At 38.7% G+C, this 26,155-nt stretch overlaps 1 protein-coding gene and 1 long non-coding RNA gene across 11 annotated transcripts in view; one reads left to right on the top strand and one right to left on the bottom strand.

Annotated features, from left to right (window-relative positions):
• Window positions 1-5,114: 5,114 nt before the first annotated feature.
• Window positions 5,115-13,341, top strand: LOC125175583 (uncharacterized). The gene is made up of 3 exons (XR_007155885.1): window positions 5,115-5,381; window positions 11,922-12,169; window positions 13,065-13,341. It is a non-coding gene; the product is annotated as an uncharacterized LOC125175583 (long non-coding RNA).
• Window positions 13,342-13,355: 14 nt separating this feature from the next.
• ANKRD28 (ankyrin repeat domain 28) overlaps window positions 13,356-26,155 on the bottom strand; it is a 200,723-nt gene continuing 187,923 nt past the window's right edge. For 9 of the 10 annotated variants that reach the window (XM_047876241.1, XM_047876249.1, XM_047876243.1 and 6 more), the window contains 5 exons: window positions 25,790-25,935; window positions 25,105-25,187; window positions 24,560-24,642; window positions 23,396-23,487; window positions 13,356-16,619 (listed from right to left, as the gene is read on the bottom strand). In XM_047876241.1, coding sequence (XP_047732197.1) covers window positions 16,333-16,619; window positions 23,396-23,487; window positions 24,560-24,642; window positions 25,105-25,187; window positions 25,790-25,935 — 691 coding nt within the window. In that variant the 3' untranslated portion in view covers window positions 13,356-16,332. Of the gene's footprint in view, window positions 16,620-19,383; window positions 19,535-23,395; window positions 23,488-24,559; window positions 24,643-25,104; window positions 25,188-25,789; window positions 25,936-26,155 lie in introns of all 10 variants that reach the window. The other variant, XM_047876244.1, reaches the window with a different exon arrangement.

Below are 26,155 nucleotides of genomic sequence, written 5' to 3'. Positions count from 1 at the left end.
GCCCCCCTCCCCGCCCCCGCCCTGTTCCCCCAGCCTGGCATCATACAGACAGTGGTTCTCAAAGGGTGGTCCCAACCCAGCAGCACTAGCGTCACCTGGGAACTTGTTAGGAACACAAATTCTTGGGCTCTGGGGACAGGTCCCATCAATCTGTATTTAATAAGCTTTCAGGTGATCCTAATCAAGTGTGAGACCATTACTCCAGTGCTGTGCATTTTTCAAAGCATGTGTGCACACCTTAGTAATCAGCTCCCCATATCAGTTCTCTGAAAGGGGCAAGTTAAAGAAGAGAGAACTGAGGCTTGGATGGGAAGTGCCTTGCCCAAGGTTAAACCAGTATCCTAGCATCAGAGCTAGAGCCTGGAATCCCCACCCCAGGACCAAGGCATAGCTAGTTTCCAAATGACCAGTTCAGAACACTCTTCTCTCCTATCCTCATGCTAGTTTTCAACCCATTATTCCCCTTTCTGTGGGACTTTGTCACCCAAATACATTACTCTACTTTTCTTTGATCAAAGACAAATCAGTGTGGGGAAAATATGATCTATAGTTAAGGAATTGCCTTGCATCAGGTTGTGTGTAACTTTGAAAGTTCACAAAAGGCTTCATGGGAATGCAGAAATCTTATGGAAACTATCTGCAGATATTTTTTAAAATTTTTTAACGTTTATTCACTTTTGAGAAACAGAGAGAGACAGAGTGTGAGTGGGGGAGGGGAAGAGAATGAGGGAGACACAGAACCCAAACCAGGCTCCAGCACAGAGCCCGACGTGGGGCTCGAACTCACAAACTGCGAGATCATGACCCGAGCCAAAGTTGGACGCATAACCAACTGAGCCATTCAGGAGCCCCAATCTGCAGATATTTTCAGTATGATCCCTTTATTCAGTTCCAATGGAAGGAAACTGGCATGGAATGCTTTTGAAATCTTTTAATCTGGTGCTTCAACATTTTGAATAAAATATATAAGATGGTTGCTTGTTTTTATGCTTACTGGACATGCCTGTACTAAACCTTCCATGCAAGTCAGATGATTGGTTTTATCAATACTTTCAGTGTTTAAAATTTCTGATATATTACCACCTGATTTGGCAGAATGAAATTCTTGATGCTGTGCCCTTTAACTTCAAGACTTGTTTTGTAGTTTATCTTATGAGTCCCGAGTTTATTGCCATAGGGTCCTGATGTGATAACTAAAGATACTACTACACTGAAAGTAAAGACACTGCCCTTCTCATTTCCACACTCTAAATATTCCTACAGAACCTGTAAATGGTCAGCATTTACATTTTCTCTGAGTACTGGAATGTTGAAAGTGGTATCTATTGATCTCAAAGAATTGTAGGGTTCCTAAAATGATTCCTGAATAATCAAATAAAGATAAAATTATATACAGTGTGATTTTAAGATAAGATATATTTGGGGATTCTAAGTCTTTAAAAATTATCGACTCAATTATGAATATCTTGCAGCTCATAAAATCAGGTGTGAAAATTAAGTGTTAGCTGCACATAAAATACTGTGTTAGAAATTGTACAGTTTGTAAACACATAAGAAAAGACTATTACCTTTAGAGAGAGCTTACCACCTAAGGCTCATTTAAACATGGGATTTACGCATGTGCGCGCGCACACACACACACACACACACACACACACCCCAAAAGAAATCAGTAAAGCATATTGTGGTAATTTATTTTCCAAAAATGGCTGCAACATTTCCAGTGCTGCTTGTTCCTCCAAAACTTTGCCATTCCCCATCATGAGATCTATGCTCCTTCCCTTGACCCTGGGCAGGACTTCATAACTGCCTCCATGAATGTAGTGTGGCAGATGTGACACAGTGTGGCAGACATGACTTCCAAATCGAGGTCGTGAATGACTTATATGGCTCCTGTCTGGTTCTTTCTTGGGGATTTCACTCTTGGCACCTAACCACACTCCAAGGAAATGAAGGCCGCATGGGGAGATTCATGTGGAGAGAAATTGAGGTCCTCAACTCTCAGCCCCAGTTGGGTTCCCATATGACAGCAGAGCCAGCTTCTCAACCATCAGATCCCACAGCCCACAGATAACAGCCCCAGCGTGCCAAGCAGAGGTTGGCTTCCTCCACCTTGCACTGACCAAGTTGCAGATTCATAAGCAAAATGAGTGGTTATTTTAAGCCGTTACATTTTGAAGTGGTTTGTTACCTATGACAGTCAGAATGATTTAAATCAACCATAGAAGTTTGTCAAACTTCAGGTTATGCAGGCCCTGGTAGGCCATGACAGGAGTTTGAGTTTATATGGGAAGCAGTTAGAGGGTATTAAGCAGGGGAATGGCACGGTCAATTAAGTGATTCCTCTGGCTGCTGATGAGGTTTTCAGAAACCCCACTCCTTCCTGAGACAGTCACAGTTCATGACCACCCATGAGGACTCACCAAGAAGCTCTGAAAAATAGTTTAAAATTTATAATAAATTAACTAGTAATTGAAGGGAAAAAGTAATTATTTGGGATTATCCATTTTAAGTTTGATATTTTCTAATATAATCCTGCATCAGTTTTTAGAAGACTACTGAATATGTCAAAACAAACGGAGAAAAAGAACCCCTGTATTCACAGATAACAGACAGGCATTTGTTTTCAGTAAAATACACATCATCAAAGAATGGCTGCAGTCCAAATTTTTCAGCCACCATTGAAAAAAAACAAAAACAAAAACAAAAAACCAAAACCAAAAAAAAAAACAACCCAAACCTAAAAAACAAAGAAGGATGTGTCCTCTGAATCATAATGTGCTGAGTACTGGCGGGGGGGGGGGGGGGGGGGGGGGGGGGGGGGTGTGTGTGTGGAGTGAATCATCATACAGTGAGTGTGAAATGTATAAGGATAATTAGTGGGTTGATGGAATATAGAGACAAAAAGATACAATAAGAGCCACTATTTTGGCATTACAAATGAATCTGAAAAGGGTGAAGATTTTCATTGTTTTGCGACTAGTATACCAAAATTGGCTCCTACATTCCACAGGCCCTGATAACATTCTGTTTCAGACCTTTCCTAGGGACATGGACACTGTCTGTTGAATGTGTAAAATGGATGTGTCACAAAATAGATTTGTTCCTGCAAGGTAGCACAACAAAAATATAAATAAACCAAGAAATAAAATAGTATTTTTAAAGTTCTGGCTTAAGAGTGCAGAGGCAGGCCTAGCTTCCTCCTAACTTGCTGTGTGACCTGGAGCGCCTTCTCTCCCTTTTCCAAGCCTAAGGTCCCATCCGTAAAAGGGGGTTAAACTCATTGATTTCAGTTCAAACACCCTTGGAGACTCTTCCCTGTGTCCTTTCTAGGAGTAAATAAGGACATAAACAGCATCCACATATGACAGGAACTCTTGTATTTTGTAAAACAACTAAAATGAGGACTTAATTTGTAACATGAGTCATCGTTTCCCTAGGCTAGAGACTACCCACTCCTTCCAACTCATTCATTTGTTTAGTGTTTAGATTTTCATAATCAGTGTTGTGATTACTGCTAAGTAACAGAACTACCCCGAAATGTAATGACTTGAAATAACCATTTCAATTTGCTCATGGCTTTGTGTGTCAGGAATCTGGGAAGGACTCAGGTGTGTAGCAGCCAGTCTCTCTCAAGCTGGAATGGTTTAGGGCTGGCAACCCCACTTTCAAGATAGTTCCCCCACTCACATGCCTGGCACACTGATGGGGGCAGCTGGCAGGCTCTGCTGGGTCTCTCCATGTGGTCCTCCAGCGTGGTGGTCTCAAAATAGACTTCTAACAGGACATCTGTTAGAAAAGACAGGAAGGGGGAGTTTCAGTTTCTGAAGGCTGGGGCAGTGGCTCTTCTACCATATCCTATTGGTAAAGTTGCTACAGAGCCCATCTGCATTCAAGGGGAAGAAACATAGACACAACCCATTGGTGGGAAGAATGTAAAACAATCTGTGACATTCTAAATCTACCTCAAAGGAGACTGCAATATTGATAGTTTTTATTTATTATTATTGGGCATAGTGACTCAATTAATCTTTCCAATAACTCTATGAGACAGAGATCTATATTACCTGAATTTCACAGAAGAGGAAACAAAGACATTAAGGTTAAACCACAGGCTCAAGCCCACTCAGTTGTAGGAGCCAGGTTTTGAAACCAGGCAGTGTGTGCATGGTAAATCAATGAATTAACTAGGCTCTTTCTTATCACAACTTCATGTAATCATTAACATCAGTAATGAAGCATATTGCAAGCACTATGCAAGAGTATGGACTTTCTATATTTCAAATAAACACCCCTTCTCAGGTGTGGGTGGTCCCAGCTGCCTTTTTGGTATGAGTTTATGGATCCAGAAGATGGTGCCTGTGGGTGAGGGGTTGAGCAAAGGCACCTTCTGCAGGAATCTTTAGTACCCTTAATTGAAATCTATTGGCCATAGATGAATGGGTTTATTTCTAGACTCTTAATTCTATTCCACTGATCTCTAGATATGTCTGTCATTAAGCTAAAGCAAGTACCACATTGTCCTGATAACTGTAGTTTTGTTGTAAGTTTTGAAATTAGGAAGTGTGAGTCTTCTTTGTTCTTACTAAAATTGTTTTGGTATTATGAGTCCTTTGCCCTCCTGTATGAATTTTAGGGTCAGCTTGCCAGTATCTGCCAAAAAGACAATGGAATTTTCACAGGGATTGCATTCATGTGATAGATCAATTTAGGGAATGTTGCTATTCTAACATTAAGTCTTCCAATTCATGAATACAGGATGTCTTTCCATTTATTTAGGTATTCTTTACTTTCTTTCAGCGAGGTTTTATATTTTTTGGGTACAACTCTTATACCTCTTTTGTTAAATTTATTTCCAAGTATTCTTTACTTTTGTGGATGCTATTATAAATGGAATTTTCATTTCATTTTTGGATTGTTCATTGCCAAGTGTATAAAAATGCAATTGATTTTTAAAAATGTTTTATTTTTCTGAGAGGGCACGAGCAGGGGAGGGGCAGAGGTGGGGGACAGAAAATCTGAAACAGGCTCTGTGCTGACAGGGCGAGAGCAGCAAGCCTGATGTGGGGCTGAACACATGAACCACAAGATTATGACTTGAGCCAAAGTCAGACACTCAACTGACTGAGACACCCAGGTGCCCCCAAACACGACTGATTTTTGTATCCAGCAATCTTGCCAAATTTATCAGCAGTAACACTTTTTTGGTGGACTCCTTAGGACTTTCTATATACAAGATCATGTAACCTACAAATAGTTTAACTTCCTTTTCCATGTGGGTATCTTTTTTTTTTCCTAATTGCTCTGGCCTGAACCTCTAGTCCAATGTTCAATACATGTCATGAGAGTGGACATCTTGGTCTTGTTCCTGATCTTAGATGGTAAGTTTTCAGTTGTTCATCATGAAGTATGATATTGGCTGTGGGTTTTTCATAGATGCTCTTTATCAGGTAAGTTTTCCCTATTCTTCTGTTGTTACCATTGAGAAGTTGAATTTTTGTCAAATGATTTTTTCCATCAATAGAGACAATCTAGTGCCTCCTCGCCTTTATTGTATTGATAACATATTATGTACTTCATTGACTTAGTTTTGTATGTTGAAACTACCTGGCATTCCTTGGATAAATCCCACTTGGTCAAGGTGTATAATTATTTCTTATGGATTGATGGATTCTATTTGATAGTATTTTGTGTGTGATTTTTACATCTGTATTCGTAAGAGATATCCCTGGTGTACAATGCTTTCTAGATAGTGATGGGTTCAGTTTGATAGGATTTTGTTAAGGATTTTTTACATCTATCATCAGAAAGGATATCGGTCCGTGGTGTTCTTTTCTTGTGATACTTTGGTTTGATTTGGTATCAGGTTAAAATCAACCACATAGAGTGAGCTGGGAAGTGTTCCTTCCACTCCTTTAAGAAAAAAAAAGTTTTTGAAAGAAAGATTGGTAATTCTTTATATGTTTTGCAGAACTCACCACTGAAGTCTTCTGGTTCTAAGCTTCTCTTTTTGAAATATTTTGTTACTAATTCGACGTCTTTACTTGCTATGGTCTACTCAGATTTTCTGTTATCTTCCTGAAACCGTTTTGATAATTTGTCTTTCTAAAAATGTGTCCATTTTGTCTAGGTTAGCAAATGTGTTGGTATGTAATAATTTGTGTTATTTATTCTTTTATAATTCTGTTTATTTTTATGAAGTCAGTAGAATGCCCCCTCTTCATTCCTGACTTCAGTGAGTATTTTTTTCTTCTTGGTCATTCTAACCACAGATTTATCCACTGTGTTGATCTTTTCAAAGGAACAATTTTGTTTTGTTGGTTTTTCTCTAATGTGTTTTGAATCTCTACTTTATTTCGGCTATAATATATTTATTATTTCCTTTCTTCTGCTTGCTTTGGGTTTAGTCTGCACTTCTTTTTTCTAGTTTTTTTTAAGGTCAAAGATTAGGTTACAGAATTGAGACCTTTCTTTCTTTTTACTGTTTACAGCTAGATTTCCCTCTAAGCACTGCTTTCACTGCATCTCATAAGTTTTGGAATGTGGTACTTTTGTTTTCATTTATCTCAGATATTTTCTAATTTATTTCTTGACCCATTAGTTATTTAGGAGTACAGTCACTACCAGCCCTTTTGGTTGCTGTTTACATGGTTGTTTATTTTATCATCTTCTTACTTTCAACTTGTGTCACTGAATGTAAAGCGTGTCTCTTCTAGGCCGCGTATAATTGATATCTTATATTCATTCTATTAATCTCTATCTTGTAATTATAGAGTTTAATCTACTTACATTTAATATAATTACTGATAAGGTAAAATTTACATCTGCTGTTTGTTTTCTATCTGCCATATCTTTTTTATTTCTCTAGTCCTCCATTCCTGGCTTATTTTGTGTTAGATATTTTCTAGGGTACCATTTTAATTCTCATTGTCATTTCTTCTATATTTTATAGTTATTTTCTCAGTGTTTGTCCTGGGGATTACAATTAACACCTTAATTTGTATCAATCTAGTTCAGATTAATAAAACGAAATTTCAATGCTATACAAAATCTTTTCTCCTATGTAGCTCTATTTCCTGTACCTTTGTGCTGTCATAAATTACATTTTTATGCACACATGGTCCTTATCAATGTAATTTGTAATTGCAGCTTTTATTTTTTATTTATTTTTAAATATTTATTTCTGAGAGAGAGAAAGAGCACAAGCAGGGGAGGGGCGAAGAGAGAGAGGGAGACACAGAATCTGAAACAGGCTCCAGGCTCCGAGCTGTCAGCACAGAGCCCAATGTGGGGCTCGAACCCACAAACCATGAGATCATGACCTGAGCTAAAGTCAGATGCTTAACCGACTGAGCCACCCAGGCACCCCATGCAGCTGTCTTTTAAATCAGACAGGAGTAAAAAAGAGTTACAGAAATACATTTACATATTGTCCTTTAAATTTACTTTGCTGTTACCTTTACTGCTGCTCTTTATTTCTTCATGTGCATTTGAGTTATTGTCTAATGTTCTCTCGTCAGTCTGAAGGACTCCCTTTAGTATTTCTTGTAGGGCAGGTCTGCTAGTGACAAGTTCTCTCAGTTTTGGTTATTCTGAGAATGTCTTAATTTGTCCTTCATTTTTGAAGGGTAATTGTCCTGGATAAAGAATTCTTGATTGATATCATTTTTCTTTCAGCACCTTGAATAGGTCAAACCTACTACCTTCTGATCTCCACTGGACTCTGATGAGAAACTAGCTGTCAATTTTATTTAGGATTCCTTGTACATGGTGATAGTTGTTTCTTTCTGCTTTGAAGGTTCTTTTTTGTCTTTTGATAGTTTGCTTATAACGTGCGTACATTAGATCTCTTTGAATTTATTCTCTTTGGTGTTGAACTTTTTTTTTTTTTTTTTTAAAGATTTTATTTATTTAGAGTGTGTGTGTGAGCAGGGGAGGGGGAGGGGAAGAGGAAGAGGGAGAGAGAGAATCTTAAGCAGGCTCCATGCCCAGTGTAGGGCCGACATGGGGTTCAACCTCACAACCATGAGATCATGACCTGAGCTGAAATCAACAGTTGGAAGCTTAAATGACTGATCCACCCAGTCACCCTGGTGTTGAGGGTTTTTTTGTTTGTTTTGTTTTTGGTTTTGAAGTTTATTTATTTTGAGAGAGAGAGTGTGAGTGGCGAAGGGGCAGAGAGAGGGGAGAGAGATGGAGAGAATCTCAAGCAGGCTCCATGCTCAACATGGAGCCCGATGCGGGGCTGGATCCCATGAACCATGGGATCATGACCTGAGCTGAAATCAAGAGTCAGATGTTTAACTGAGTCACCCAGGCAGCCCCTGATGTTGAGCTTTTTGAATTCGTACATTAACATTTTTCAAACTTGGTCAGTTTTCAGTCATAGGTCTTCAAATATTCTTTCTGTCCCCCTTTCTCTTCTCCTTCCAGGCTTTCCCTTATGTGTATGCTGGTATGTCTGATTATGTCACACAGGTCTCTCTGTGAGCCTCTCCCACCTCCAACATACATTCCTTAGGCTGGCTACTCACAATGGACATATTTTCAAGCTCACTGATTTTTTCTTCTGCCTACTGAAATCTAACATTGAGACCCTCTATTTCAGCTATTTATTGTACTTTCCAAATCAAAGGTTTCCATTTGCTTTTTAAAATATAATTTCTAAATAATTTATTGATATCTTTATTTAGTGAGGCATTCAAAAATACTTTCATTTAATTTTTTAGACATGGCTTCCTTTAGCTCCTTGAACATAATTTAAGGTCTTTGTCTGGTAAGCCCTATGTCCTTGAAGAAGGACAGTTTCTACTGATTGTTTTTCCTGTGTATGGGCCATACATAGCTTTTGTACGTATCAAAACCTTTTGTTGAAAATTAGACATTTTAAATAATATAACACAGTTCTGGAAATCAGATTCATCTCCCTCCCCAGATTTGCTGTCATTGCTACTTGTTACAGAATTCTGAATGAATAGAATAACAAATTCTGTAAAGTCTGCATATTTTGCCATGTGTGGTCAATGAAATTTTTTACTCAGCTTAGCAGCTGGCTAATGATTAGACATTTCCTCAAACCCCCATAACAACAACAACATAAAATTTCCCAGTTTTTGCCAAGGGGCTGCGTGTGTATGTGTTAAGGTATGCCTTCCTAACAGCCTAGCAGTTGAAAACTAGCTTCCACTTGTTTGCACAGCCTCAAAATTAGCCACAGGTGAGAGCTTAGGGTGGCCTTAGGTCTTTCACAGGTGGCAACAGCCCCGTGTGTGCATATAACATTGTAGATTCCTAGAACTATGTAAGAGCTTTTCAAAGCTCCTGTGGATATCGATTCCCTCGGCTTTTCCTTTTCAACTCTTTGGTTAGTCTATTTGCTTGACTCAGCTCTTATCAATCACCTAAGGCAAGTGCAACATTAAGAGTCTTGCCTATAAATGTTTTTAACAAACACCCCTCCAATGAGAGTACTTTTTACACTGGGTCCACTCTGAGTTAGTTCAACTACAGACAGCCTTATAAATGAGGTATTCCAGGAAACCATCAGGCAGGCCAAACAATGGCATCTCTTTGGGAATGAGGCTTCAAAAGAGCTCTAGCTTTGTTTTGTTCTCTCTGGTGACTAATAGACTGCATTGGGAATGTGGACTGTTAGCCATCTGCTACTGCAGGGCTGGAATGAGGAATGGCATTAGAGCAAGTTAAAATGTCACAACGGTCACTGTTCTTACAGGTCCTTCCTCTGCCATTTTCACTGACATCAGTTAGTAAAAGCTATTTGACCACTTAGTGTCTAATCCTATTAGTTGCCTAACTGCAGGCAATTGACAGACTTCTTCCCATGCCTACACATTTATTGCTACCTAGAGGTGGACTGAGACAAATGCCTTCAACAGAATCTCCTATCCCTTGAATTCTCCTCATTCACATTTTCTCAGATTTCAGCATTTCTTACCATGAATGTCAGAACCACAAGCTACTTTTCTCTCCTGTGTGCTGGGTCCTGTCATCTTTGTGGCAGACATAAGGGCTCAAAAGCAGGTTATACAAGAAGCAGGACATGTAAAAAACTTACCTATCAACATAAAAAATGCACTTTGATTATTTCTACTAGGTCTGAGACAGTGTTACTCATAGCACCCGCTATTATTTTGGGTGCCAGAAATGAACTTCCCATTTTGGTGGTGGTGGTGGGGGGGGAGGGGGGTGGCCAACTATCACATTAGCATAGAGTTCAAGTTTGAGAGCTTAGTGCTAACCTGTCCAACCTTAAGCATTGTGCCATCTTCATTTTTAGTTGGAAGGTGAAGCAAGTTACATGCCATGGACTGGGGAAGGTTGACCCAGCAGGCATCTAAGAAACACTTTCAATCAACCCAGATCAAATGATAATCGATCCCTAGGTTGACCTATGACATGCTTTTGGGTCAGTTAGCCTCAGCAGAATCCCCTGGTTTACTTTTGTGGATTAGCTCACCCTCTCAATCTATCCTTTCCTGCTTTTATTATTTTGTTACTTCAACATTCTTCCACTTTCTCAGCAAAATCTGTGTCTCACATCAGAATTTTTGTGTAATCCCCTGGTGCACAAATGGCAAAGCATTCTTTATCCTCAAGGACCTCTCCCTCCTATCCAGTTATTCTCACAAATCCTTCTTTACAGAGTAATCACGTTCTGTCATCTTTCTTGACTGTCTCCCCAACTAAAACATGAGCTTCTTGATGGCAGTGACCTCACCAGGTTTATTATTGTATCCCTGGTACTGCTCCAGTATTTAAACAGTATTTGTCACAGTATATGTACTTAAGAAGTGTTTGCTAAAGGGCTAAATAGGCCTTAAAAGTAAAAATGTGGGGCGCCTGGGTGGCTCAGTCAGTTCAATGTCTGACTTTGGCTCAGGTCATGATCTCATGAGTTCATGAGCTCATGAGTTCGTCAGTTTGAGCCCCACGTCGGGCTCTGTCCTGACAGCTCAGAGCCTGGAGCCTGCTTCGGATTCTGTGTCTCCCTCTCTCTCTGCCCCTCCCCCATTCACACTCTGTCTCTCTCAAAAATAAACAAATATTAAAAAAAAAGTGAAAATGCAGTTTTTCTTAAAGTTTAGAGAATGGTAAAGAAAAGAAAATATTTTAAGATTAAACTACTGGCTTTTCTAATTAAGGAAATAGCACTTGAGCCTGTATTTCAGTCCTAATTTAAGAGAGAAGACCACTAAAAGTCTTAAGTGCAAGAGAGTAAAATAACCGTAAAGAAATGAGAACACAAAAAAGAAAAATGAAGTGGAGAAATGGAGACTTACACAAGTGCTGGAGAGGGTGAGATGGAGAAATGATCTAGATAGAGTGGAGCACTTTATACACTAGTTTTTGTTTTTTTTTTTTTGCCTTAAAAGTAAGTCACTTAGCCAAGCTTTACTTTCTATCTTCCATTAGACTGGGCTCTGGTTTGAAAGGGATGGTCACAGTTAAGATCCAAAAGGGGACTGGTACTACATTCTTCTGGAGTTTTAGGTAGGCAAAGAGTTGACTTCTCCACCTCTGGAAATGGGCAAATCCAACACCTAACCGATCAGTTCTGCACTGTCAAAAACTTTACAATTCAAAATAAAGTTTTGCTACCCAGTTTTATATCTGAACCACCTATACCACCAGAAGGGGGACCACAAGAAAGGAAGGATCCAGAAAACAAAAGACTACCAAGAATGCCCATGGACAAATTGCAAACAATGACAGACTGGTTGACTCATCATTTCAGGGCTAAGTGAATTGTGGGAACTGAACTCAAACTATCCCTCCCCAGTGGGCAGAGCCAAATGGCCCCATTCCACTGAGGCTGGGGTTGGCCATGTGACTTGCTCTGGCCAGTGGAGTATTAGCACATGTGACGCATGCAGAAGCATAAACTGTGTTTGTGTGATTAGGCTTGCCTTCTTGTGCTTTTGTCATCATCACTGAGAACTTCTGGACAACTTCTGCAGTCTAGTCCAAGTCCGAAGAACACAGATGGAGCAGACCCGAGCTCAACTCATGGCAAGCAGTCAAGCTCAGCCAGATCTCCAGCTTGAAGCAGTCATCCAGCCAAGCCTGTCAGCCAACCTGCAAAAGCATGAGTGAGAACGATTATTTTAAGTTGAGCAGATTTGGAGCAGCAATAGCAACTGAAACCTAAGTACGTATCATTCTCTTAGACTCATCGCAAGGGCAAATCTTGTTCCCTTTTCCTTCCCTGCAACATGCCCAGAACCTAGCAGTTTCTGTACAGAGCAGATGTTCAAAAAACATCTGTTGTGGTCACATTTATGTTTCTTCTAAAACTGGGGACGGAGGAGAATAACACTGAAAGGAACTTACATAATTGAGTTGTCAGGAATGTGGTCCAACTTGAAAATCACCGATTTCAGCAAAGACCAGAAAGCATGTTAGAGATCATTAGTTGGATAAGAGCACAGACAATGGAAATGACTGCTGGGATTTAAATTTAGGCTTCAGGAATTACTGGCCAGGCAATTCTGGGGAAAAGTCACTTCACCTCTCTGCCTCATTCCTCACCTGTTAAATGGTACTATTAATAGTACCTACCTCATAGGATAGTTCGTGGATTAAGAGATGTACTTCAGTTTCTTACAACCTCGCCTCGTACATGACAAACACTGTACAGGCATTTTGACAGCATAAGATGATTTTGAGCAAGGTTATTAAAGTCCTTTTTGCCTGCTCCTCCAGTCACCTATTTATATCTATTTGTTCTCACTTTTGTAGCTCATCTCCGTGCATGTGTATAATTAGCTCTTTTGTAGGTCTGCACGGTCTTTTTGTGCTCTGGAGTGCTAAGTGCTAACACCTATTCCATCCTCTCCCTTTCACCAGCCATTTTACAAACTACTGATTTTGCTCTTCTCACCTAGGCTAATATTTGCCCCTCTCCACCTGCCCAAAATATAGCTGTTCCTCCATGTCCAGTCTCAAGGTCATCTCTCCCAGAAAGCCTGTTTTGATCTTCCTTTTGTTCTCTGACCTCCCCTAGCAGTTCATCTCAATTATACTTTGGTCCTTTCTATTTTCAGGTATATGTCTTTCCATGATGAGATGAGAACTCCTAGAGGATACCACCACGCCTTCTAGGTTCACTTTCTGCCCATCCCCACCCTCAAGTATATATATGGCAGGCAAGCAATAAATGTTTGTTGAGTGAATATTTGAAAAACCCCATTAGGCTCATCTAAATTCTAAAACAGCTTTTGTGAGAAGTCAAGTTTTTAAAGAAGGGTAAGAACTAGTCAGAATACTAATTAGCCATTAAAAGATAAAGAAGTTTGAAAAAAAAAAGTTTGCACGTAAAAATGAAAGACACTTGATTTATTGCATTAAAAAACTTTATTTCATTTAAAAGGTCCAATATAAGCCAAATTAAACCCCAAATTGACAGCTACACTTAGAGATCTCCTGAACTAAATGGCACTGTTTGAGATGAGTGTCTTGTTAAAGGAAGTCATTTGCTATTACCACCATTTCCCCCAAAGTTGTTCTAGAGCAGAAGCTGGTTTTACTATAATACACATCAGATATTTCAGATGTCATCTTCCATGCAGAAGTTAAAAAAGCAAACAGGCTCTTCTATTCTGTATGAGGATAAAAACCACTTCAGAGCAGGGCCTGAATGCTTTTAACATACAAGGTGTAACTGTAAAGGAACTTACTGTGGCCCTGTGTTCATTCACTGAAGCTGTCCGTGTATGTACTCCAACCATACTAGTGCTGCTCAAATCCTATTTGGACCAGTAGCTTGGGATTTCCCCTCATTAGGTTCAGACCAAAGAAATGGCTGATCAGCTGGGGACAGACTATCACAAAATGCGATCACAAAGCAAGGAAACGAATTTCCTAGTGGGCAAGCAATTGAAATAACCACCTCACAAACAATTTCAGTAGTGGCATCATTTACATAAAGTGATGCAAGATCTAAGTTTGGTGTGTGTGAGGAGAAATTAAAAACAGCTTGTTACTTTATAGCTACACCTTGGATTTCATTAGATGGGTAAATCTAACAGTGTGTTTAATGAGTCCTTCTGGAAATCACTTCAGCAGGTAAGTCAAACAGCCTGTAAAAGAGAAGACATGGCAGAGGGCGTAAGATTCATCCTTCCAACGTTCTCAGCGTTCTCTTGGAGGACAGACCCGGGCACAAGGACAGAAGTTACCGGGAGGGAGGCTTCAACTCCATCTAAGGAAGACCTTTCTAACAGTTAGAGCTGCTCAACAACTGAATGGACTGCTTGGTGAGGTAGAGTCACTGGAAGTGTTCAAGGTGGAAAGATCACCCTTGTAGAAGGGACTCCTGCATTTTGTTAAGAGGTTAGACTGGATGAACCTCAGGTCTCTTTCAATTCTGAGATTCTAGAAAATTCCCTCAGGGAATTCAGAAGAGAATTCCTAAAAGGAAAGAGAAAGCACACATATGTATACTTTTAGAATCCTCTTGAGTTTTTTTTTCATTTTTTTCAAAAGGTACAATAGAAAATGTAGTCCACTGTCTTTAAAATGCCTATTCACCTTCCTACCACTAACAATTAGGAAGGGTCCATTATGACTTCTTTATATTATAAAGAAAAGATGGAGGATTACATTTATAATTTCTGTAAATATTTTAGAAAAAAAATGCTTAAAATCTAGTAGTCAATGCCCTAGAAACTTTATAGATTTTTAGGTAATATGCACAGATACAAATACATTATTCATTAAATACAACTCACATCTGTGTTTTATTATACTCTAAAATATACAGGTATCTTGATGTACTGAAAGAGTGCAAGTAAATACAGTATTCAAGCAGTCACTATTTCTATGTACATGCTCATTAATTCTTCAAAAACCCCACAAAATTATCAAATAGATCAAAATACTGTTCTGTGTTTTCACACTTTATATTCAGAAAAACCAGCTGATAATTTACAATGTCATAAAGTTTCCAGTTGCACAATACAAAAAGGATAAAATGAAATTGGGTATCATTCTGTGAAAATTTATGGAACTTCACCCAGATCTGTAACACCCCCTACATACGTGAAATCATTCTTACTGGGAAAGTGACAGTTACAGTAAAAGCAGAACCATATAAATGGTTATTTAAAAACCTAAACATCAGCCTTTCTGTTATTTGAAAGGCAGTCTTCCATTTCGGCAGGCAACTGCTTCCTTCCCCAAGTAGTAGCATGTTTAAATCTGAATAGGACCCAATACAGAAATGCCTTCCAAGAGACCTGATGATGTTAACGTATCAATAACAAGGGATTTTCTTTTGATTATTCACCAAACAGTGAAAACAAAAATCCCCCAATCCATTGTGGAGGCACAAAAGTAACATAAGAGACAAAGCTGTACCATCCAAAGTAGTGAGGTTTAAAACTCCATTTCCCAGGACCATATAGCTGCAATAGGGTGAAAATAATCTACTTTTCTGATTTCACGAAATTTTCTTCTTCTAAGAAATTCTTTACATTTTGAAACAAAAATAGTTCAATTTTAAACCTAAACCATTCAAAAGTGGGCAACAACAGCCCGACTCCAATCTATCTCATGTCAACATCACCAGTATTTTCACCCTGACTGCACTCAGTCAGCTGGTTTTTAATTCTAATATTATAAAAGTTGGAATTTTTAAATTTTTATGTAAAAGAAAAAAATGTAAAAATACATCTGCTTTCTCTCATGGTTTAATACAGTATTCGAAGGCTTTCAGATGTTTTCTTAAAAAAAAAATCAACGTTTAAAACCAAATCTCAGCTTCATTTTCAGAAATATTAAAGTTTGGTTTAGATAATGTCTCATTTCACCTATTCCAGTTTCCACAAAATGGCATTCTATTAAAAAACTTTTAAGTTACTTGGTCCTTTGGCAATTTGCTGTGCACATAATGCCTACTATACCAAACTTTTATTGCCCTTTAATTTAGTTGTAGTTTTATTGGTAAATTTTTAATCTAGTGTCCTTATCTCTTCTTTTAGAATAGTGTTGCTTGTGTAAGCAGATTAGGGTGCACAGTGTCCCAAATTATTCCTGGCACTGCAAAACCAAATTAAACAACTCCACAAAGTAACTTGACATCAAAGGGTTTTTCTCTGGTCAAGTCTATTTCAAGATTCTAGAAGTTCCTTTTGCAAAACTTGCCTTTAAAACTCTTCTTCCTAATGTATCACATTTCTCATACTTGCTCACTCTGTGATCTCTCCTTTTAGGTTGAATTTTTACGTGAATAAGAAAGTGCCTTTTTCCTGAAAAAGCACTATCTGAAGCGTTAGCGTCAGAACTCCTCACTTAGACCTCTGGCTCAGCCTCTTAGTAGGTCTCGGAATCAGAGTCATTGAGCTCGTCCACATCGGTGTATAAGTACTCCTGTTCCCCGCCAATGTTGTTGAAACTGCAATAGGAGCTAGGTTCATTCCTCATGATGGGCAAGGCTTCAAAGCTGACTGTTTTTGAGGTGTTGGTATAACGGTTAATGGCATTGAATGTCAGGGATGATAAAGGGCTACTTGATGAGACAGGCATCATGGTGGCCAAAATGAGAGCCAGGCAATCAGCCACATCCTTATTGGGAGCACAGGCCAAAGCTGGGGTATAGCCTAGAATTAAAGATAAAATTTAAATAATTAGACATCCTGAGACCCACTGCATGGATATAAGGAAATAAGCTCAAATGGCCTTCAATTTCAGACATGTTTTAAATTACCTGGTTTATAATGAACTGTTTAATTAAAACGATTTAGAAAATTTCCACTCAGTAGAAAAGAGGAAAGTCATAGAAATCTAGTATGAGAGGAGACCTTAGTTATGTTACAGAAGAGGAAAGAAACTGAGGCCCGGAGATGGTGATTGCTTCAAGATCCCAAAACTTAAACCATATCCACCTGAGTTCACAGAAGATACTGAGCTAGAATTTAAAAACAAAAACAAAAACAAAAACAAAAACAAAAACAAAAACACCTCAGACTGATAAAGCTTCCTTCAGAATGCCGGAAGAATCTTAATCATTAATTTATAGTTACTTAAGAGTTTACATGCTGAGAAACCTAAAAGTATACACATTCATGAATGAGGCACTGAGCAGGCGCCCAAAGATGGGTATTGAATGAAAGACAGTTGGCTATCGATCAACTTTTTGGTAAACTTTATTATTATTATTTTTAATGTATTTATTTTGAGAGAAAGAGAGAGAAAATCCCAAGCAGACCCTATGCTGTCAGTGTGGAGCCCTACCTAGGGCTTGAACCCATGAACTGAGATCATGACCTAAGTCAAAACCAAGAGCTGGATGCTTAGCTGACTGAGCTAACCAGGCGCCCCAAAACAGGTAAACTTTAAAAACTCCTAAGCCAAAACAAATGTTTTGCTTTCAACTGTTTCTTTCGTTAGAAGACTGACTAAGCTTAGCCTTAAGGCACGCAAAGTATCAACAAACTGAGTAAGTAAACATTTGGTACCCCGGCTGGTACAAGACCCTGAGGATGAAGTGAAAGAGAAGATGGGGAGAGCACACAATATGATGCTCAGTTTAGATCACCCCATATGGAACTTTAGCAGCAAATGTCTTAAAGTTTTAATATACAGCTTCATTTTTGTTGCACATTTGGACACAGTTTTCCCTATTACTATATACACTCATGTTTTAGCTTTCACACTCATATATGTACAAGGTGACCCTTGAACAATGTGGTGGGAAGCTAGGGGCATTGACCCCTGCGTAGTTCAAAATCTGTAACTTTTAAAAAAAATTTTGAGAGAGAGCAAGAACACGAGGGAGGGGAAGAGAGAGGGAGAGAGAGAATTCCAAGCAGGCTCTGCGCTGTCAATGCAGAGCCTGACGCGGGGCTGGGAACTCATGAACTGTGAGATCATGACCTGAGCCGAAATCAAGAGTCGGACACTTAACCAACTGAGCCACCCATGTACCCTGAAAATTTGTGTGTAACTTTTGACATCCCAAAACGTAACTCTGAATAGTCTACTGTTGACTGGAAGCCTTACCAATAACACATAACAGTTAATCAACACATATTTTGTATGTTATATGTACTATAAACTGTATTTTTATAAGAAAGTAAGCTAGAGAAAAAAGTCCTAAGAAAATACATTTATAGTACTATAAAAAAATCCATGTTATTAAATGACACGTGGTTCAAACCTATGTTGTTCAAGGGCCAGCTGTATATATTTTGTAAACTCGTATTTGTTTATTTTTATTTTTTTTTATTAAAAAAAATTTTTTTTAACATTTATTCACTTTTGAGAGAAAGAGACAGAGCACAAGTGGGGGAGGGGCAGAAAGAGAGGGAGACGCAGGATGAGAAGCAGGCTCCAGGCTCTGAGCTGTCAGCACAGAGCCCGATACGGGGCTTGAACTCACGAGCTGTGAGATCATGACCTGAGCCGAAGTCGGACGCCTAACCGACTGAGCCACCCAGGCACCCCTCGTATTTGCTTTTTAAATAGCTAAATGATTTATAAAAAAACATTCATGTAACCACCATCCAGACTAAGAAAGAATATTCTCAGCATACCAGGAGACCCCATGTTCCTTACTAATCACTACCCTTTTTCTTTTTCACAGAGGTAACCACTATCCTGATTTGGTAATAAACACCTGATGTGGTAATAAACATGGCTATGCTTTCCTTTCTAGTTGTATTCATAAACACTATAGTTTAGACTTTTTTTGAACTTAATATAAATGGAATCACACAGTATATATTAGTTTATACCTTGATTCTTTTGCTTAACATTATGTCTGTGAGATTTATCCATGGTATTGTATATAGTATATACCATTTTCACTGTTATACATTCCACTATTGTGATTATACCATGGTTTAGTTATCCATTCTAACTACCGGCAGTTGGTGGTTTCCAGATCTCCTATATATTTTTATCCATGCTGTATTAGCCTTCAGGAAAAAAAAGTTGTTTTTTCCCCTTCATAAATCTTCCCTTTGTCAAGGGCTGAAGGGAACAGCTGGTGCCCCTACAAGCTTGGCAGGAGTGACTGAAGCGTGTGCATTTTCAAATTAGAAAAAAAAAAAAATTTTTTTTTAAATACTTATTTATTTTTGAGAGAGACAGAGTGTGAGCGGGGGAGGGGCAGAGGGAGAGGGAGACACAGTATCCAAAGCAGGCTCCAGGCTCTGAGCTGTCAGCAAGGAGCCTGATGCGGGGCTTGAACCACAAACTATGAGATTATGACCTGAGTCAAAGTTGCAAGCTTAACTGACTAAGCCACCCAGGCACCCCACATGTGCATTTTAAAATTAAACCCTGTTTACTCAAAATCTGTAGGAGAGTGCTTCAATGCCCATAGTTCTTTCAAGGGCTCTGCTGAAAGTCTGAAGGTACCTATTGTATTGTAGTCAGAGCGACCCATTAGATAGGCCATGATCCCTTGGATGAGTAGGGATTGGGGGAGAAGAGCATCTCAGGAGTGTTTTATAGCTGGAATATGATGAAAACCAGGCTCCTCTCATCTGCATGGAGTTGATATGGTCAGCTAAAGACAAAAGTAAGAGAAGTAAACTGCCTGAGGACGAGGGTCTAATTTATCCCATGCAAGTATAAAACATTGCGCTTCCTCCAGAAAATCCATGGAAACATATTGCTATGACATATCAACTTTGGACCATGATTACTATTTCACATTGCAAAGTGTGTTAGAAGATACCCAGGTGGTCACAGGTGACCTTCATTATTATGTTATATTATCCCCTGTATTTCTTTATAAGGAAAAAATATATATAAAATCTTCAAAATGATCAACAAAGATTTGAATGTTAGCTATTGATTCAGAGTCTCACAATGTGGCCAAACATATACGGTTAGCATTTTAGGCTCCTCATTTTAAACTATATATAGTAGCTATATTTCCAGAAATGTAATTTACTGATAATGAAAATTTATTTTAAAGCTATGTAAGTCTGGGGTGCCTGGGTGGCTCAGTCGGTTGAGCATCCGACTTCGGCTCAGGTCATGATCTCATGCCTTGTGGGTTCGTGCCCAGGCTCTGTACTGACAGCTCAGAGCCTGGAGCCTGCTTCGGATTCTGTGTCCCTGTCTTGCTCTGCTCCTCTCCTGTTTGTGCTCTGTCTCTCTCTGTCTCTGTCTCTCTCAAGAATAAATTAACATAAAGAAAAAAAAAAAAGCTATGTAGGTCTGAATTTATAGGTGAGAGCATTCACTTCTTTGGATTTCACAACTACATACACTTACGATTCCCACATCTCTATGTCCAATCTAGATCTTTCTTTTGGGCTCCAGATCCCTATGTCCCATTATCCACTTGGGAGTCTAGCTCTAGCTCTTCCTCCTACTTTCTAATCTTAAACAACAGCACTTCCATCCACACAGCACTCGAAGGTAGGTGGTGTGAGACCTCTTCCCTCACACAGTCCCTGTGAGTCCCATCATAAGATCTCTAGAAACAGTTACATTTTTTCATCTCCAGTGCTTCTACCATAATTCTGGTCACTACCTTATCTCAACTATAAATGTTAATTTGTTTTCCCATTCTAATCTAGCAGACTAACTGCTAATTTCCTAGTGCACAGATCCTTTTTGCCACTTGATCTAAGAGACTCTGGTGTAACTCCAATAGTTAGTGTCTTCTGTTAGATTTTTAAACACGTCACTCTCTCCCTACTTTTTTTACTTGTCCTTTGGATTTTGGCTTATAAGTTGCTTTTTGGGGATGCCTTTCCTGATCCTGCAAGAGTCTAAAGATTCTCTTATGTGTTTGCAATGCATTTTAAGTTTATTCCAAATGAACCACTTCCAGGGCACTCTAACAGCCTGTTTATACTCCATTCAAGGAAGTAGACGGTCTTATTCTACATCGTTATCTTCAGAATTGAGTACAGTGCCTGGCACAATCACTCACCCAACAAATAATCACTATATCCAGGCACTCACCTCAGCACTCAGAATGTAACAACGTATGCAAATGATATAGATTCCCTGTCCCCATGGAGCTTATCTTATGTTCATTCTAGTGGGGAGACACACAGTCAACATAATAAAAAAGTAAGTCATATACAATATATTAGAAGATAAGCTCTATGGAAAAAAGGAAGAGGAAAGAATAGAGCATGTTTAACAAGGACTAAGCATGCTATGGTAGCTGTCTATAGCAGGTTGCAGTACAGATGGGGTTCAGGATAGGCTTCAATGAGAAGATAAAACTTGAGTAAAGATTTGAAACAGGTGAGGGACTTAGTCAAAGACTGAGTGGGGACAGAGTGTTCCAGGCAGAGAAAATAGCCAGAACAAAGATCACAATGCGTGTACACTCCTGGTGTGCAGAGGGGCTGGCATGGCAGAATGGAGTGAGAGAAGGAAGAGCAGGAGATGAGGTCAGAGAGATAATATGGCCACGGACTAATCATGTAGGGCCTTGTAGATCATTATAAGTGAAGACTCTCACATTAAAAGGATCCAGGCCAGGGCGGTAAGAATAGAGAGAAAAAAGTGGGCCTTTTTTGGAGGTAGATCAATAGTATATGAAGGACACTACACTAGGTGAGAGAGAGAGAGAAGTCAAGGATGACTCCAGGTTTTTGTCCTGAGCATCTATAAGGATGAGAACTGTCATCGACTAAGATCAGGTGGCTGTGGGGAGAAGGGGCTTGGCAGGGAAAAGGAGAATCAGTTAACTTCTGAGCAGGTTAGGCTTGAGCTGTTTATTAGACATCCATACAGTACTGTCAATTAGGCAGCTGGATCTGCAAATGGATCATATCTCCCCAGAGATTATGAGAGGTCTGGGCTACAGATACAAATCCAGAAATTCTCAGCATGTAGGTAGTATCCAGAACCAAATGACTGGAGGTAGATACGGAAAGGAAAAAGAACCAAGGACTGAGTCCTAGAGCCCTCCAATATTAAGAAACTGGGCACAAGAGGGAGAAACTTCACAAAAGAAATTGAGAAGGAGTAGCTAGTAACATATGACAAACCCCAAGGAAGTATGAAGTCCTGAAAGCCAAGTAAAGAAGAGTTTTAAGAAAAAAGTATATACCTGAAATTAACATTAATATTGCATGTTAGTTATGCCTCAATATAAAATAAAATAAAAAATTAAAAATTTTGGTTCCACTGAATCTGGTTATTTAATCCAACCATCAAAATACCAAATTACAAACCCTCACCTGGTTATTAATTCAAGGAACCATGTATTTGTGGATGAAGGCAGACTGGGTTCACCTAAAGAAGGATACCATAATCTCTTTTTTTTTTTTTTTAACACTTATTTATTTTTGAGAGAGTATGAGTGGGAGAGGGGCAGAGAGAGAGAGAGAGAGAGAGACAGAGAGGGAAACAGAATCCGAAGCAGACTTCAGGCTCTGACCTGTCAGCACAGAGCCCAATGCGGGGCTCAAACCCACAAACCATGAGATCAAGACCTGAGCCAAAGTCAGACACTAAACTGAGCCACCCAGGCACCCCTGTAATCTCCCTCTTACCCTGACCTAAAGTAATCTGTACCTATTTATCCATGTAACTTTGTGTGCAGTATATAAAGGGAAATATGGAGACTCTTTGGATTATTTGCCACAGACACTTGCTATGGCAGATTGCAACCTTCACATCCCCAGTTAGTCCCTTATTCCTGTCTATTTTTAATTCCCTATTAAAACCCTTATTCCTATAAAAAAAAAAAAAAAAAGAAAAGAAAAGAAAAGAAAAAGAGAAAGGCATAATCAGTTATGCCAAACTCTGATGTCACTGGTGATCTTGAGACAGTTTAGCGGTGTGGTAGGGGCAAAGGTCTGACCGGAGGGCCCATAGGAGAGAATGAAAGAGGAGAAGAAATGGGGATAGCAGAAAGCCAACACTTGAGTAATTCTGCTGCAAAGAGGAAGAGAAATATGGCAGTAGCTGCAGAAGTAAATTAAAGGAAGATTTTTTAAGATGAGGGAAATAATGTTTATATACTGATGGGAATAATCTAGGAAGACTCCTACAAAAGGTCCTTATTGCAGGACACAAAGTGAAGAATTGCTAAAGTGATAGTCTCAAGTAGGCAAAAGGGGATAGGATCTGATGAGTTAGTAGGAAGATTAACTTTAGGGCCTTGGTAAGTATTTGTTGACAGAACAAATTCTTTGAATACTAAGATGAACAAGGTGGTAACACTAAACCAAAGTTAGTGAAATTCCGAAGTTCATCTGTTAGACAGACTTTTCTTATTTTTCTTGCCCTTATTCCCTTTGCCACAAAGTACTATTCAATATTAATTTCAGCTGTTCTCTGTGACCAATAAAAAATATCCACATTTACTTTACTTCAAATATGGATCAAAAGATAAGAGCTTCTAGTAAAATACAGTTTAAGGAAAGAAAATACAGAACCTACTTACCATTTTCATCTACTGCAAGCACACTTGCTCCTTTCCCCAAAAGTTCCTGAACCACCATCGTTAGCCCATTTCGGGCAGCAACATGCAGAGGTCTAGAGGAAAAAATGTATATATGTACACACAAATAGGTACAAGGCCTTGCATGTGCATGCACGCACATTCTCCCTCTCTCCCTCCCTCCCTCCCTCTCTCTCTCTCTCTCTCTCTCTCAATCCTGGTTGTTGAGGAGCACTTTTGCGAAGTTATGATGACCCAGAGATACAAAATTGAGGCACCTAGTAATAACAGCAATAAAGATGGTAATGGGGGACAAAAAATCAGCATGCAGAGTACACTGTCAAATCTTGCCAATGTGCATAACACTGGGCCTCACCAGCAATTCACTTTTACCAATACCTCTTGTTTCCTTCTAAGACTCAATGTTTAAAAAGATTTTACTAACTAAACTGCATTCTTAAGTGGTTGTTTTGAGAAATGACGTTGGCAAATGCATATAATAGAATATACAATAAAAGTCGTAAATTGCAATAGCACAAATTCCAATAGGCTTTGAAAGTAATTTACAGGTTCCATGACTAGTTTCTAGAACCTCAAGAGATATGGCTGATATGTGAATGGGAACCAGTGTTATGAATTTTTTGTTGTTGTTTTTTGTTTTTACCAAGACTCAAAGTAGAATAGCAAACAGAAATTAGAAGAGAAACATGGGAGATGTATGTCTAAGACTTAAGCAGTCACTTGAAAGATGGCTGCTCACATTAAGAACTTGATTCTTGCTGAAATCTCTCTAGTTTACAGACACATGTAAAGCTTTTACCTCATTTACTGCTGGTGTCAAATAACATATCATTCTGGTTCATTTCCACAAAACACACAGCATAGTATTACTTTTCTTCATAAAATTATGGGTAATCAGATCAAAAAAAAAAAAATCCACAGTATTTTCCATTATAAAGTTTCAGTCCAAAAACTTTTAAAATAATAAGCCTTTTAATTGTGATGACTTTAGAAATGAATTTTGTCAATTATAAAAATGATACTCTACTTTTTAACTGCTTCTGTGACTGAGACTGATGCCAATAGTCCCATGTTAGAAAAAAATAACTATTAATCATTTTTATAATTCTAGGTCACAAGGTTTATACCAGACATGAAAATACTCACGTTTGCAAGGCTGCATTGGTTGCATTGATGAGGTTTCTATCTGTTATCTTTTCCAGTATTAACAAGGCACTAGTTTCATGACCCTAAAATTATGGCAAATAACTCTTAAAAACTTAGGTATCATTAAAGATAAATTTACAAATACAGTAAACCTCAACTCTAGTCCATACAATATGTACATCACCATATAAATGCCATGAATTTTCTTGGCTAATTATGCCTTAAATATTTGTGTGGAGTAGGCTTAGGGCAGAGGACAAGAATATTTAAGATTGGAGAGATTAAAGGAAGATAATAATTACATTTAGGCTTATACTCCAAAACTTACTTGGCCCACTGGAGACTTTCATATATTAGGGTGACTAATACAATATTTTCTTTTTTTTTCTCAAGAAATCTGATGTCAGTCATTACAGAGGTTAAAGAGGTTACAGATCATTACAGAGGTTCGATCTCTAGCTCTGTTCACTTCAGTGAAATGGAAAAATTTTAAATGCCATTGTTGATATTAACAATGAAAACATATCCTTAAAATGAGTACCTACCTTGCTGCAAGCCAAATGGAGGGCGGTGTTTTTACTGTTATCTTGTAAAGTCAGATCTGCACTAGCACTGCTAACCAGCATCTCTGGGAGGAAAATTGCATCAAATCTTATGTTTATGAATACATATCTTGGATTACTAATAAACTCACTATAGAGAAAGATACAAAGCAAAAATATCCCTCTAGTGAAAGTTTAAGGACCAGAAAAATACTGTAATATACCATGTACACACTATATGGTCACATTACTGTCTAAGGCACAGACACAACAGCAACTAACGTGACAGTTTAGTGCCCTGGATTCATATTCTCCAGTAACTCTACAAAGTAGGCCCCTATTATTTTTCTCAACTTTAAAAATTAAAAAATTGAGGCATAAGGTCATTTAATTGGCAGAGCTAGGACTCACATGCAGTCCATCTAACTCCAGAGTCAGTGTCTTAACCTCTATTCTATACTGCCTTGCCACAGTGGACTGTTCAGTCAGTAAGGGCAAATGAAAACATTGTGGCCCTAGATAAAAATGTGGGCTGAAAGCAGGTTAATAAAGGTTTAAATCTCAGGGGTGGGGAGAAAACTGGCAGATTCAATAGAATCAGAAGGTTTGAGATCCAAGTTTTCCATAAGTTAAACATACATAAGCAACATAGCATTATAATAATAAAAGCCTTAACCGCTTTCTTTACCAACTGTATTTGTCTGTCCATTTTCTGCGGCCATCATGAGAGGTGTTTTCCCAGAAGAGTCCACAGAATTGACTTGAGCATTATGGCTGAGCAGCAGCTGTAAACACTCTACGTGGTCTGTGAAGGCGGCCGCATGGAGAGGGGTTCTGTAATCAAAGAAATGGGAAGACTTCACTAAATCTGTAGGTTGTATACTCTCGAAAAAATTATTCCTGAATTTATGATAAGCAATTTTCAAGGGTTTACATATTAGGCTATAAAATCATTGCGTGGATACAAATAGGTTTAATGGAGCTTACTAATTTCTAACAGAGTAATTTGTATTTCTGATAATGTAAAAGGCCCTTAATCTAACATAACATAAAA

This window comes from Prionailurus viverrinus, chromosome C2 (assembly GCF_022837055.1).
Source record: "Prionailurus viverrinus isolate Anna chromosome C2, UM_Priviv_1.0, whole genome shotgun sequence".
Lineage (NCBI taxonomy): Eukaryota > Metazoa > Chordata > Mammalia > Carnivora > Felidae > Prionailurus > Prionailurus viverrinus.
This window is presented reverse-complemented; position numbering and strand designations above follow the sequence as displayed.